Source organism: Coffea eugenioides, unplaced genomic scaffold, assembly GCF_003713205.1.
Source record: "Coffea eugenioides isolate CCC68of unplaced genomic scaffold, Ceug_1.0 ScVebR1_1116;HRSCAF=1917, whole genome shotgun sequence".
In the NCBI taxonomy this organism is placed as follows: domain Eukaryota; kingdom Viridiplantae; phylum Streptophyta; class Magnoliopsida; order Gentianales; family Rubiaceae; genus Coffea; species Coffea eugenioides.
This window is the reverse complement of record NW_020861495.1, coordinates 9,711-21,063: the sequence shown is the minus strand read 5'-3', so window position 1 is coordinate 21,063 and position 11,353 is coordinate 9,711. Positions and strand designations below refer to the sequence as shown.

Below are 11,353 nucleotides of genomic sequence, written 5' to 3'. Positions count from 1 at the left end.
TTTTGCCAGTGATGTGAACCATAGATGTGTGTGTGTTGGCATTAGGGAAAATTCTTCAGTATGGATGGGAAGAATTTTTTCAAGAAATGGCCACATTGTCTTCACGTCACATGTAAATTAGATTCATTTAATGTGTGATTCTAAATTTATTGAATCCCCCAAAATGTAATGATTCGAGATTTGCCTCCACTAAGTCAAAATTTTGGGTCCAATGCAGGTGGGGAAAATACGATTTCATTATTTCAATAACAGAAGAAAGAAGTTCCTTGCTTTATTTTTCAGGATAAACTACCATTATTTAAGAGAAGAAAACCTATATATGATATGTGTAGCATATTGCAAAGGTTTCTTGGTTAACTGTTAGTATGTATGTGGAGTGCAAATAGGCAAAGAAAAAATCAATAAAGGGTAAATTCCTTTTTTTTTTTTGGTCGAGACTAAAAAAGACTTAGTTCCAATACATTGTCCCTTCAAGGCCATAACGATTTTGGAATGTTAGAATACCTTTCGAGGCTGTTGATGACAATACTGTAAAAGAAACAAATCAAAGTTTCATAACAAACTAGCTCTTCAGGGCCTGATCGTTTCTCTTCAGTTTACCAACTAGTAAATCGAATCTGAAGGAACATTTGAACCTTGTCTTGGTTCTAAATTAATTTTCGGTTTCACCATAGATATCGCCTACGGCTGCACCGTAACAAACCTACGCCAAAACCAATGCTTTTCCCAAACCTGATGCATTGAATTCATAGGAATCCCTTTGGTTTCAGGCATGAAAAATACAATGAATATGGTCATTACAGCGATCCAACCAGCATAGAAAAGAAAAGCACCATACTTGAAGTGACACAGCATGGTCAAGAATGTTTGAGACAGGATGAAAGTTGTAGCAAAATTCACAGCAACACTTATGCTTTGCCCTGTCGTTCGAATTTTCACCGGAAATATTTCACTTGGAATGAGCCAGCTGAGAGGACCCCATGACCACCCAAAACCTGCTGCGTAGGCGCACATCAGCGCCACTATGGAGGCACCATATTCCTTAGAAATGTGCCTGGTTCCGGAAGTACCCGCCGCCGCAGCTACTACAAATGCAACCGCAACCTTCACAAAGATCATGCACAATTAGGGAAAAATAAAGTACTCATACGCATATCTAAGTTCAATCCTGTCAGCATTTAATCACCACATTTATATTGTGGTTTCCATGTAATGTTTACCCAATTGTTTTTAGTTTTTTCTTTTTTCCTAATTCTAGAAAGGCTTAGACATCATCAATTTAGTTTCCAGCTGGCGAGAAACCGTTTGGATTAGCTGTTTTTTAGAGTGTTTTTGAAAAACTTTGTTGTAGCAGAGTTGTATATTTTGGAATATATTTAGAAAATATTTTGGGATATTTAAGAGTAGAAGAGTTTCTAGAATATATTTTGAGATATTTTTTAAAATTTTAAAAAAATTTAAACTAATTTTTAGATTACCTTTTAGAGTACTTTTTAAAAATTTTTATTGTATTTAAAAAATTAATTTTTGAAAAACACTCCAAAAACGGGGGATCCAAACAGAGCATTTAGAAACAAAAAACAACGTGCTCGAGCAACAAGCAAATGGAAAAATCACTTATGAGTAGCACTGTCAATGGTGTACAGCCAACTCGAACTCAGTCCAAAAGAATTAGAACTGAGCGCTGTGTGTTACTAGGTCGATCAAGATTTGGGCCAGCCCAATTAAAAGTTGGTTTGGACATTTATATACGTTATTATACATATGAATATGATTTAATAACCGCATATATTATAATGTCTACCATTTATAATTTATATGCAATTGCATATTTATGTATGATATATTACATTGTAATTGTGAATCAATTATGAGTTTAGATCGAGTCCAAAATAGGCATGAAGCCCCAGCATCTTTGGGAGCTAAGTATAAACCTCTTAATATGAGCTCAAAGTCCAAAATTCAAAAGCCTCAATAGAGGTGCCAATGTTTGTATGTAAGCGATTCAGTCAAAAACTCGACTAGAATTCGAATTTGACTGAGTTCAAGTTACTTGGGTCTATTATTTTTTTAAAAATTTTAAATTACCTAAAACCCTACTATGATGACAACTTGTATGTCTTATACGCATTTGATCGAATAGCTCGAACACGATCTAAATCTCAATTTATTTCTCAAACAAGCTCGATTTTGAGTACGCTAATATTCGAGTTCGACTCAGCTAATTGCCACCCTAAGTCCAAGTGTTTTACACTTTTTTTTTTAAAAAAAAAAATCGAACTTAGACTTACAAAATCCCAGCTCCAAAAAATAAATAGATAAATAAATAAACCGATTGACAGACCTCAGTATCAGATTGCCTTTTGAACCCATGTAACAAGTATACTTCCTAACACTAGACCACGTTACGACAAGGTAAAGATTATTTTTTAGCCGGCCATGTGCGTGGTTAATGTGTTACGATGTTTCATTTATGATGTGCATCGTGAATTTATGGCTCTAATACATGTAAATCTACATAATCATATTTCAAACTGATTTAAATCTTACCTGACAAATGAACATTTGTGCACCACCCTCAATGAACAAAAGTCTTCGCCCATATCGATCAACTACGGCAGTGGACACAAGGATGGAAGCAAGATTAACCAGTCCTAGAATTATTGCACCAATGAGAGCTGAGTCATTTCCAAATCCCAGAGACTGGAAAAGAACTGGGGCGTAGAAGGCAATGATATTAATTCCACTGAGTTGCTGAAAAAATGGTATAGCAATAGACATGACAAGATGGGGCCTATATTGCCTCTCAAAAATTGTCAAGAAAGGTTCTCGATTCATGGCTTTCGCAATTTCACTGGACTTGACAAGATCCGCTAGTTCAACTTCAATATCAGTTTCTTTTCCTCGGATTTTGGCTAGAGATTTCTTGGCCTTTTCCAGTTTTCCACGCTCCACAAGGCTGCTCGGTGTGTCTGAAATGAGAAGTGCACCAATTATCATGATGGCTGCAGGTACTACGGCGAGCCCAAGGGAAAGTCGCCAACCCCATTCGAGTCTAGCAGCACCATAGTTCAAACAATTTGCTGCAACTACACCAATGCCAATGAAAAATTGAAAGCCCGTGTTGAATGCACCCCTCCATTTTGGTGGAGCTACTTCTGAAAGGTAAACTGGCGTTGCCTTGGGAAAAAAAGAAAGAAAGAATCAGTTTAGAAGTTAAGAATTGTCCAACTTGATTTTAGATCAGCAATTAGATTAACTGTAGATTAAATGAACATTTGGAGATCAAATGCCATTTTTGAAGCGTTAATTTGGTAACCTAGACAAGAATACATAATAGTTTTCTTGACAACGCGACAAATTATAACAAGAATTTTGTTAGGCCAGCAATTACTAACTAGCAATGCACATCAGCAAGTGCTTATATGTAGCTGCCACCATCCATTAATGTCCTAACTTTAAGTTCTACGATACATGACTTGGAACAATAAATTGTTAGTCTAAGGTTGTGCTGCCTTTGATATAACTGTAGAATTTAGTAGCAACTGGTTAAGAAAAGAAACAATTGAAAGTTATCAGAGTACCTGGTTAGTAAAACCAACACCAAATCCTAACAAAATACGTCCCAGGATGAGCATAGCAATAGTCTGAGCCCCGCCATTGATAGCAGCTCCGGCAAGGAATGTGAAACCTCCTAGCACCATGACGTTCCTTCTGCCTTGGGCTGCTGTGAGGCGGCTAGCCCCGAGAGACGCAGCTAATCCGGCAACGTATAGTGAAGATGTGAAAGCTGTCAAAACCTGACTGTCGTATACACAATAGACATTAGTTTTGGCACCGGCAGCATTCTTCAGTATTGACGGGAAGAACTTTTGAAGAAATGGTTCCATTGTAGTCACCCCACCTGCAAGGTACGGAATCTTAATATCAACAAATTTATCTTTGTAAATTGAAATGTTGGGATTCATCACCTCAATTTCCTGTCATAAGATATTCTGGTCCCCAGGGCTGAGCTGAAGCCCGGTACATATTGCATGTACTATTGTACACACACCCACAGACCCAGGTTTGTTAGGCCATCCGTGAAGGAGTTATTTAAGTTATTCATTGGTGAATTTTTTATGCATCTTGGTCTTGGAAGTGATGTCCTAAACCTTCGTGTCATACGTGGCTTTCTTCCTGACTTTTTACTGTCATCTTCCATTGCATGTGGTAGTTTCTTTTCCTGTCCTTGAATATACACCAATGAGAAAGTAAGAGTTCAACCTATCTTCCCCACTGTCAAATAACATTCAGTGTTAAAAGCTTGTGTTCAAATTTTGTATGAATGAGTTTGCTGCTTTTAAGACTATTAGTTAAAAGAGTTCGGGACATTTTTTACTGATCAGCAGCCTGTGTAAGTCAGAAGCTATTTTAGTGTGCTTCTAATGGATTTCAAAAGCTGGGGAAGTGCTTTGTTATCTGCGCATGGGCCTTAAGCTTGAAGCATGCTCTATGTTGTTGGAATAGTGAGTTGCTGAATTTGTGCACTAAATAGGGCTCTAGGATACAATTGGTGCAGAAAATTAGAACAGAAGTAGGGAAGAAGAAATTTAGAAACTGTTGCATCCATGGGGATACTATTTTGTACCAGTTCTCCTTTTCAAACTGCCAACATAGAGATCTGATACATCAGTCCTACAATGGACAACCTTGCATATTCTCCAAATCTCATGTTATTTTCATATGCATCAATAACTATCTGTATTCGTCTACTTCCATCAGTTGCAAGTATAGCAGACTTTTATATCCTGATTGCTGATTGAAACCTGAAGAATTCCATGAGAACAGAAATATCTGCGACCAATTGAACTATTGACTTCTAAAGATGAGAATCCCTCTGAATCCTCCAATGGAGATAAGAGAATTATGTGTCAAATATAGATAATCTTTTCTTGCTGGCTATTCTATGTAAACTGTTTTCTCATGGAAACTATTTTCTTGCTGGTGGTGATCTATTGTCTTTTCTTACTTTTTCTTTTCATTAATTTTTTACAAAATTTGATTGACTTTTAGCACTTTTGATCTTAGAAGAATGCTTCTTTCTACAACTTTTTTGCTAACCCGGTTCTATCTTGGTAGCTGTATTAGTTTATGAAATCTTGGTTAAAAAAGTGACAATTAGCACAAGGATAATCAGAAATTGATTGTACAATAGATGGTCTAGGGGCAGAATACTCGAGTTTGGGAGCAATTCTGACATAATTGTTTGATATGATTGTTAGCAGAGAAATTGCAGTTTAATGAAATGTAATTCTTGAAGACAATAGCCTATGGCTTTTATATACTTATGCTACTGAACTTGTGCAGAATCAGCATGCATGATATTTCTTCACCATCCTTTTTTTTTGTTTATAGATTATCTGATTGATTCATCCAATTTCATTTTTCTAAACTATCTCAATGGGAAACCTGCTTGCAGATAATGCAAATTAACATGTTTAAGCCTGGTATTTTAGTTTATACACATGCTCATACAGATAATGCAAATTAACATGTATGATGACCTGCAAATCTACAAAGAAAATGAAAGGGGTGGGGATTTGTCTGTAAGAACAGGTAATGCGACTTGTATGCTTGAAAAAATAAGAACAAGTTTATTAAAACAACTAGAGCTAGAATATAATGGAAGATTCTGAACTTTTTTTGTCAATGGCTGTTTGGCTTCTTTACCTTTTGGTTCTGAGCCAGAGACTCCACGACTAGAGCAAATTTTGCACCATGGCATGTCCTGCTTGGCATGGTTATATTTTTCATGCCAATATTGAGTGCTGTGACCGGCTTGATTGAGAAATTCACCTTCACGGGCTTAGGAAGAGGGCAAGAAGCATTGATGGTCAACTTCACTGTCCTGCTCATCCTCCTCTTTGGAGTATCTGTTGGTTTCACTGTTCTTCTTCCAAGAAGTTATTAAAGAAGTAGTCATTGGAAAATCTCGTAATGTTTGGTTATATTTATATATAGTTTGGCCCAATATTACAGCTAGACTAAACATTTTGTTAGAGTAATGAATCCTATGTTTGTTACAAGTGTTTTGAGTATTTAAATAGTTTATTTGGTCAAATAGTTCTTTTAAAACCTGCATTTTATGCATGAGATTTGTGACATTGGCATATGAACTTTTTTGGGACTATTCGAGCAGGAAAATGTCAGTTTTTTGCCCAATATTGCAACTTTTTTGGGCATATGAACATTGGCATATGACATTTATGTGTACTTGTACTAAAAAGGGGCTCAGTTTTGGACTGAATGAAAACTCTCAGTGCAGGTTTGAAAATGAGCTACTAGCTAGTAGATCAAGCTGATGGTTTGAACAACAAAGTCTTGCCCCCTTCAATCTGCAATATGGTTTGGTATACAATAATCAGTTTATGTACTGGTCAAGGAATGGCCCATAAGCTTGAGCCTATATATGTGTGTATATATATATATATATATATATATATCTGTGAACATTTTTCAGTACTTGAGACCAATGAGCATTAAGACCTGATTTACCATATTTTCTTTTCCTGAATCTGGGTAGAGTTCTAAGGAATCACACTCCTCTCTTTGAATTCGGCCATGGCCAGCACCGAAACAATGCCTAGAAACATATAAATCTTCTGCAAGTAGTTGAATGAGAGTTTTGATCTTATATCACATACCCTGTTTGCATTGAGGAAAATTTGAACTGTTGTAACCACGTCTGCAGGCTATCACCAACAGAGTTTCTAATCAATCACATTGCCTGAAAGACATCCTTTCCACTCACAGAGTTTCTAAGCTACACAGGACTTCAAATCCATATGTGAGCCCACGAGTTCTATAAAAGCTTGATCATTTAACTAAACTGTAACAATACAAAATTGCATTAGACTGATCCCGTAGAATTATCCCTACCAAGAATTGCAAAATTAAAAAGTAATCAGCATCACTTTGCCCTAAACATCTATTCTAACTAAAATGGTGCTGCAAATCTACCTAGCACACGAATTTGGAAAAGAAATTCAAGATATGAAAACCACTCTACAGACTTCGGCCACACCAAATAGTACAACTTGTGTCTGAAGTATCAGTAGCGTAACCTTTTTTCCGTATCATATTTTGCCGATATAAACTACACATGTATGAAAGATCAGCATGAGGTAAAACAAAGTTCATTACCTTTGCAACAGCAAGTGAGCTTAAGAACATATGCCAACACAATTCAGGTGATTCAATGAACAGAAGAGAACCAACTCAAAAGTTCCTGTCAATTTCCAATGCCAAACGTACTAGTGCATGTTGATTACTTACAGTAAAAGCAGTTCATTAGCTGCTCTAACACATAACAGATTTATGTGAACAAGTATACAAACTTTGAAAAAGTAAAGTGCGGTTGTAAAACAAAGCAAAGTAAAAGAATGAAAGAAATGTGATTGGATCATAACCCGGGATAGATGCTAAAACCCAGATCAACTATGAAATGAAGACCAGAAATTCAGCACTACCAAGAAGAATGAAACAAAAAAACTCTCATTCACCAACCTTTCATATATAATCTGCACAGAAGGATTTTGAGAACATACGCTAAGAGCTGCCTTCTAAAGCATAAAAAAAAATCCCTCCTCCTTCATTCGGACTTGGGACCGGCTGTGTGATGTATTGTGTCAACACAGGTGGAGTTAAAAAACTTCATGTCTCAAGTGCCAAGCATGATAAGCCATCTCTTCACGATCATAGACAAGTCACCTTGGACAATGAATACCCCCTATGCCATTGAATGCGAGGAAAAATTGACGAGTACTCCTACTCAAAAACATGTAGAGCAGGCTGTATCAAATAGCAGTAATTGGTTAATTCCCAGTCTTCAGCATGTGTGAGGGATGAAATGTCATCTAACCTAGTAAAGGGAATTTGTTCGAGCATAACAATTTGATATGAATTCAGCACTAACTGGCCCATATGACAATTATATTAAAAAAAGATGGTGTGCTCACAGGAGTTGGGTTAAAAACGTCCAAAAAACTCGTCTCAACTTTCCATCCGAAACCAAGTTTTTTGGTTTAAAACCCCAATATACCTAAAAGTCGAAGGTCCAAGTGAGATCTAGGATTGCTCACCAGAACCAGGGCGTTAACAATGGTAACGACAATGGTTGGCCTGCACTATAGTTGCGGTGGGGTTCCCCCCATTGTCCCTCGCTGTGTGAGTGCAAGGACTTGGCTGCAGCTTGTTAATAGATTTTGTTTTTCGACTGCAAAGCTGTCCCTCTTGTGGCAATTGCAATCCCAATTTTTTTCAGAAGCACCCTTTTTTTTGGTGCTATTTTGTGCTCTTTTTGCACTTATTCATTTTTAGGTCTCCTGAGATTCCAACTGGCTCACTCAGGAGATGTTTGGCATGGGAACCACAACTGCACCCTCACTTATTATTTGGTATAGCGAGACTCCAGACTTGGCTTACTCTGCAACAACCGAACAGGGAACCACAACAGATACATGGCACTAACCTGCCCCTGATTGCTTTATCGCCTCACCAACTTATTAAGTATATTAAGATGTCAACTCCAATCACTAGGCGCAGACTTCAAGTTTTAACTCATACTTCTTTCAGTTTCTAAGCCAAGGTAGAAATGGAAAGAGGCCAATTAGTATTTCGTTCACATCAAAAGCTACACCGTCGCATTATAACACAATTACAAGGCTAGTTGTTATAAGTGCAAAGGTGTGTGAAGTAGCTTTAGACAGATTCCCAAGTATAGCTAACTTTGATGCCTGAAAGTGGAAGTACCTATCATTTTCACCTCTGGTATTTAGGCACATTTATAGGGAACACACTTAGACATACTAATAGGAACTCAAGTGAACTCAAGTGATCATCAGTAGCTATTAAAATGTTCACAAACAGTTAAAAAGTTAAGAAGATAGCGTTTATAGGCAGGCTAAATAGGGCAAAAAAGAATCAAGTGCTGTTTAATTAACAAAAGGACAGAAATTTAAGTATTGATCGTGTAGAATATTTATGAGACATTAAAGCGGCAGATTTAAAATTATGCATTACCCTTTTTTCCTTTTTAAAACAATAACACCTCATGCATAGTTGATAGATACGTGTTAGGTAGAGCTAAGCGAATTTTCTATTTTTGGGGAAAAAAAAGGACATTCAATGCCTTTTTTTCATTTAAAAAAAAATTCATTCCCTACTAATAAAAAAGTAAAGGAATAAAGAAACCAAAATCCTTTAGTTTTTTGGATTTTTTTGTTTTTTCAATTTTTTGTTCTTTACTTGCAAATAAAAAAGTAAAAAGGAAACCATGATCATTTTTCAATTTTTGTTTTTTGTTCTTTGCTTGCAAATAAAAAAGAAAAAAAAGAAACGGAAATATTTTTTCACTTTTTTGATTTTTCAATTTTTTTAAAATGCTTTTTCTACTAAAAAAAGTAAACAAAAAAAAAGAAACCAAAATATTTTTGTGCTTTTTTGGGTTTTTGGGTTTTTTTATTTTTTTGTTTTTGTCAATGTTTTTTATTTTTTGCTTGCAAATAAAAAAGAAAAAAAGAAACGAAAATCTTTTTTCACTTTTTTTATTTTTCAATTTTTTTAAAAATGCTTTTTCTACTAAAAAAGTAAACAAAAAAAAGAAACCAAAATATTTTTGGGATTTTTTTGGTTTTGTCGATGTTTTTTCGTTTTTTGCTTGCAAATAAAAAAGAAAAAAAGAAACGAAAATCTTTTTTCACTTTTTTTATTTTTCAATTTTTTTAAAAATTCTTTTCCTACCAAAGAAAAGTAAACAAAAAAAAAGAAGCCAAAATAGTTTTGTGCTTTTTTGGCTTTTTGGATTTTTTTTGGTCTTTTTTTTCAATGTTTTTTGTTCTTTGCTTGCTAATAAAAAGAAAAAAAAAGAAACGAAAATCTTTTTTCACTTTTTTGATTTTTCAATTTTTTTTGAAAATTCTTTTCCTACCAAAGAAAAGTAAACGAAAAAAAAGAAGCCAAAATCTTTTTTGCTTTTTTGGATTTTTTGATTTTTTTCAATGTTTTTTTAGCAAATAAAAAAGGGAAAAAAAAAGAGGAAACCAAAATCTTTTTTTATTTTTTTTTTGTCTTTTTTGTTTTTTCATTGTTTTTTGAAATTTCTAATTCTCTTCCTAGCTAATAAACAAATAAACCAGTGAAAGAAATTGAAATTTTCATACCTGTTGTTGCGCTTTGCCCGCCAAATCCTCAGCAACTCTGGAAAGGGTCCTCAAGTTCAGTTTCACGATCGTATCCACAAAGGCACACGTCTCTTCTTTCGTGTTGGCCTCGGCCGCATCAATCACGTAAGTCTCCGCAACCACCGTCTCCTCGCCGCCATTGGGGTGTAGGCTCATGATCGAGCGATAGTTCGACAACCGGTGGTCGCCGCTGACAATGCTGAACCCGAACATGCGCTGATCATGATCAAGAATCTCCAGCCGCTCAATGCTATAGGAGGCTGGAAGTCCTGACGCGACATCCACGCGGCGTAAGCATCCGACTTGGTTCGCCTGGCCATCTATGATTCTGCAGGATCTCACGAACGGCTTGTAGCGTTGAGGATTTTCAAAGTCGGAAACCAGAGCCCAAACGACGGAGGCAGGAGCAGCGATAGTTTGGAACAAAGTAGATGAACATTCGTTCGGCTGCAAAACAGGGTTGTGGTCGCTGGAAACGGTTGGGGGAAGCTGAAAAACCATGGTTGTGGAAGGGGGCGTGGGAGGAAATTTTTTAACAATTTCTTCAATGAAAACGATGAAGGAGTTTCTCTTCTGTGAGGAAGTTAGAAGAATAGTGACTGTGTATTTATAGGCGTAGGAGAAATTGCTCCAATTCCTAAGAGGAGAAGGATTATTGCCAAAATAAGGAAGGATTAGGATTATGATTTCCTATGTGGAAAAGGATTGGATATCAGGTGGCAGTGGCAGGCTGGCTGGCAGGCAAACCATCCGTTCTGCTAAATTTGGGTTGATCCAATTACGCAATTAACAATTGGATAAAATATAGAAAAGCCCATTAAGGTTAAGTGAACATACAAAAAAAACCCCTGTAGTTTCTAAGCATACACTCCGGTAACTTATGGTTTGAATTAATTTAAAAAAGTGATGGAAATCGTTTGAATTAACGGGTTTGAAATACACGCGCTTCTTTTGCGAGTATTTATACTAGAAATAAATAAATTTTCAATTGATATACATATTATACTCCTAGAGTTATAATATAGAAAAGCCCCCCCTCCCCTTCCCCCACCATGATTAATCAAACCTACAAAAAAAACCCTTCTGGTTTCAAATCATACAATCCAAATCTCATGGTTTGAATTAATGTG

General features: G+C 36.1%; 2 protein-coding genes across 2 annotated transcripts; both read right to left on the bottom strand.

Moving 5' to 3' along the window:
* Nucleotides 1–493: 493 nt before the first annotated feature.
* On the bottom strand, nt 494–3,905 carry LOC113754942 (sugar transport protein 5-like). The gene is made up of 3 exons (XM_027299107.1): nt 3,585–3,905; nt 2,551–3,180; nt 494–1,104 (listed from the first exon to the last, which is right to left on the bottom strand). Exons 1-3 carry the CDS (start codon nt 3,888–3,890, stop codon nt 682–684), a joined length of 1,359 nt encoding a protein of 452 aa, XP_027154908.1. The 5' UTR covers nt 3,891–3,905; the 3' UTR covers nt 494–681.
* Nucleotides 3,906–10,196: 6,291 nt separating this feature from the next.
* On the bottom strand, nt 10,197–10,724 carry LOC113754941 (abscisic acid receptor PYL4-like). The gene has a single exon (XM_027299106.1). It carries the CDS (start codon nt 10,722–10,724, stop codon nt 10,197–10,199), a length of 528 nt encoding a protein of 175 aa, XP_027154907.1.
* Nucleotides 10,725–11,353: the final 629 nt, after the last annotated feature.

Excerpts from the sequence above, each read along its gene's own strand:
- LOC113754941 (XM_027299106.1), bottom strand. The coding sequence starts at position 10,724 with ATGGTTTTTCAGCTTCCCCCAACCGTTTCCAGCGACCACAACCCTGTT.
- LOC113754942 (XM_027299107.1), bottom strand. The coding sequence starts at position 3,890 with ATGGAACCATTTCTTCAAAAGTTCTTCCCGTCAATACTGAAGAATGCT. Across the intron at positions 3,181-3,584 it reads GTGTTGGTTTTACTAACCAG|GCAACGCCAGTTTACCTTTC; the intron begins GTACTCTGATAA and ends TTTTTTCCCAAG. Across the intron at positions 1,105-2,550 it reads CACAAATGTTCATTTGTCAG|GTTGCGGTTGCATTTGTAGT; the intron begins GTAAGATTTAAA and ends ATCTTTGTGAAG.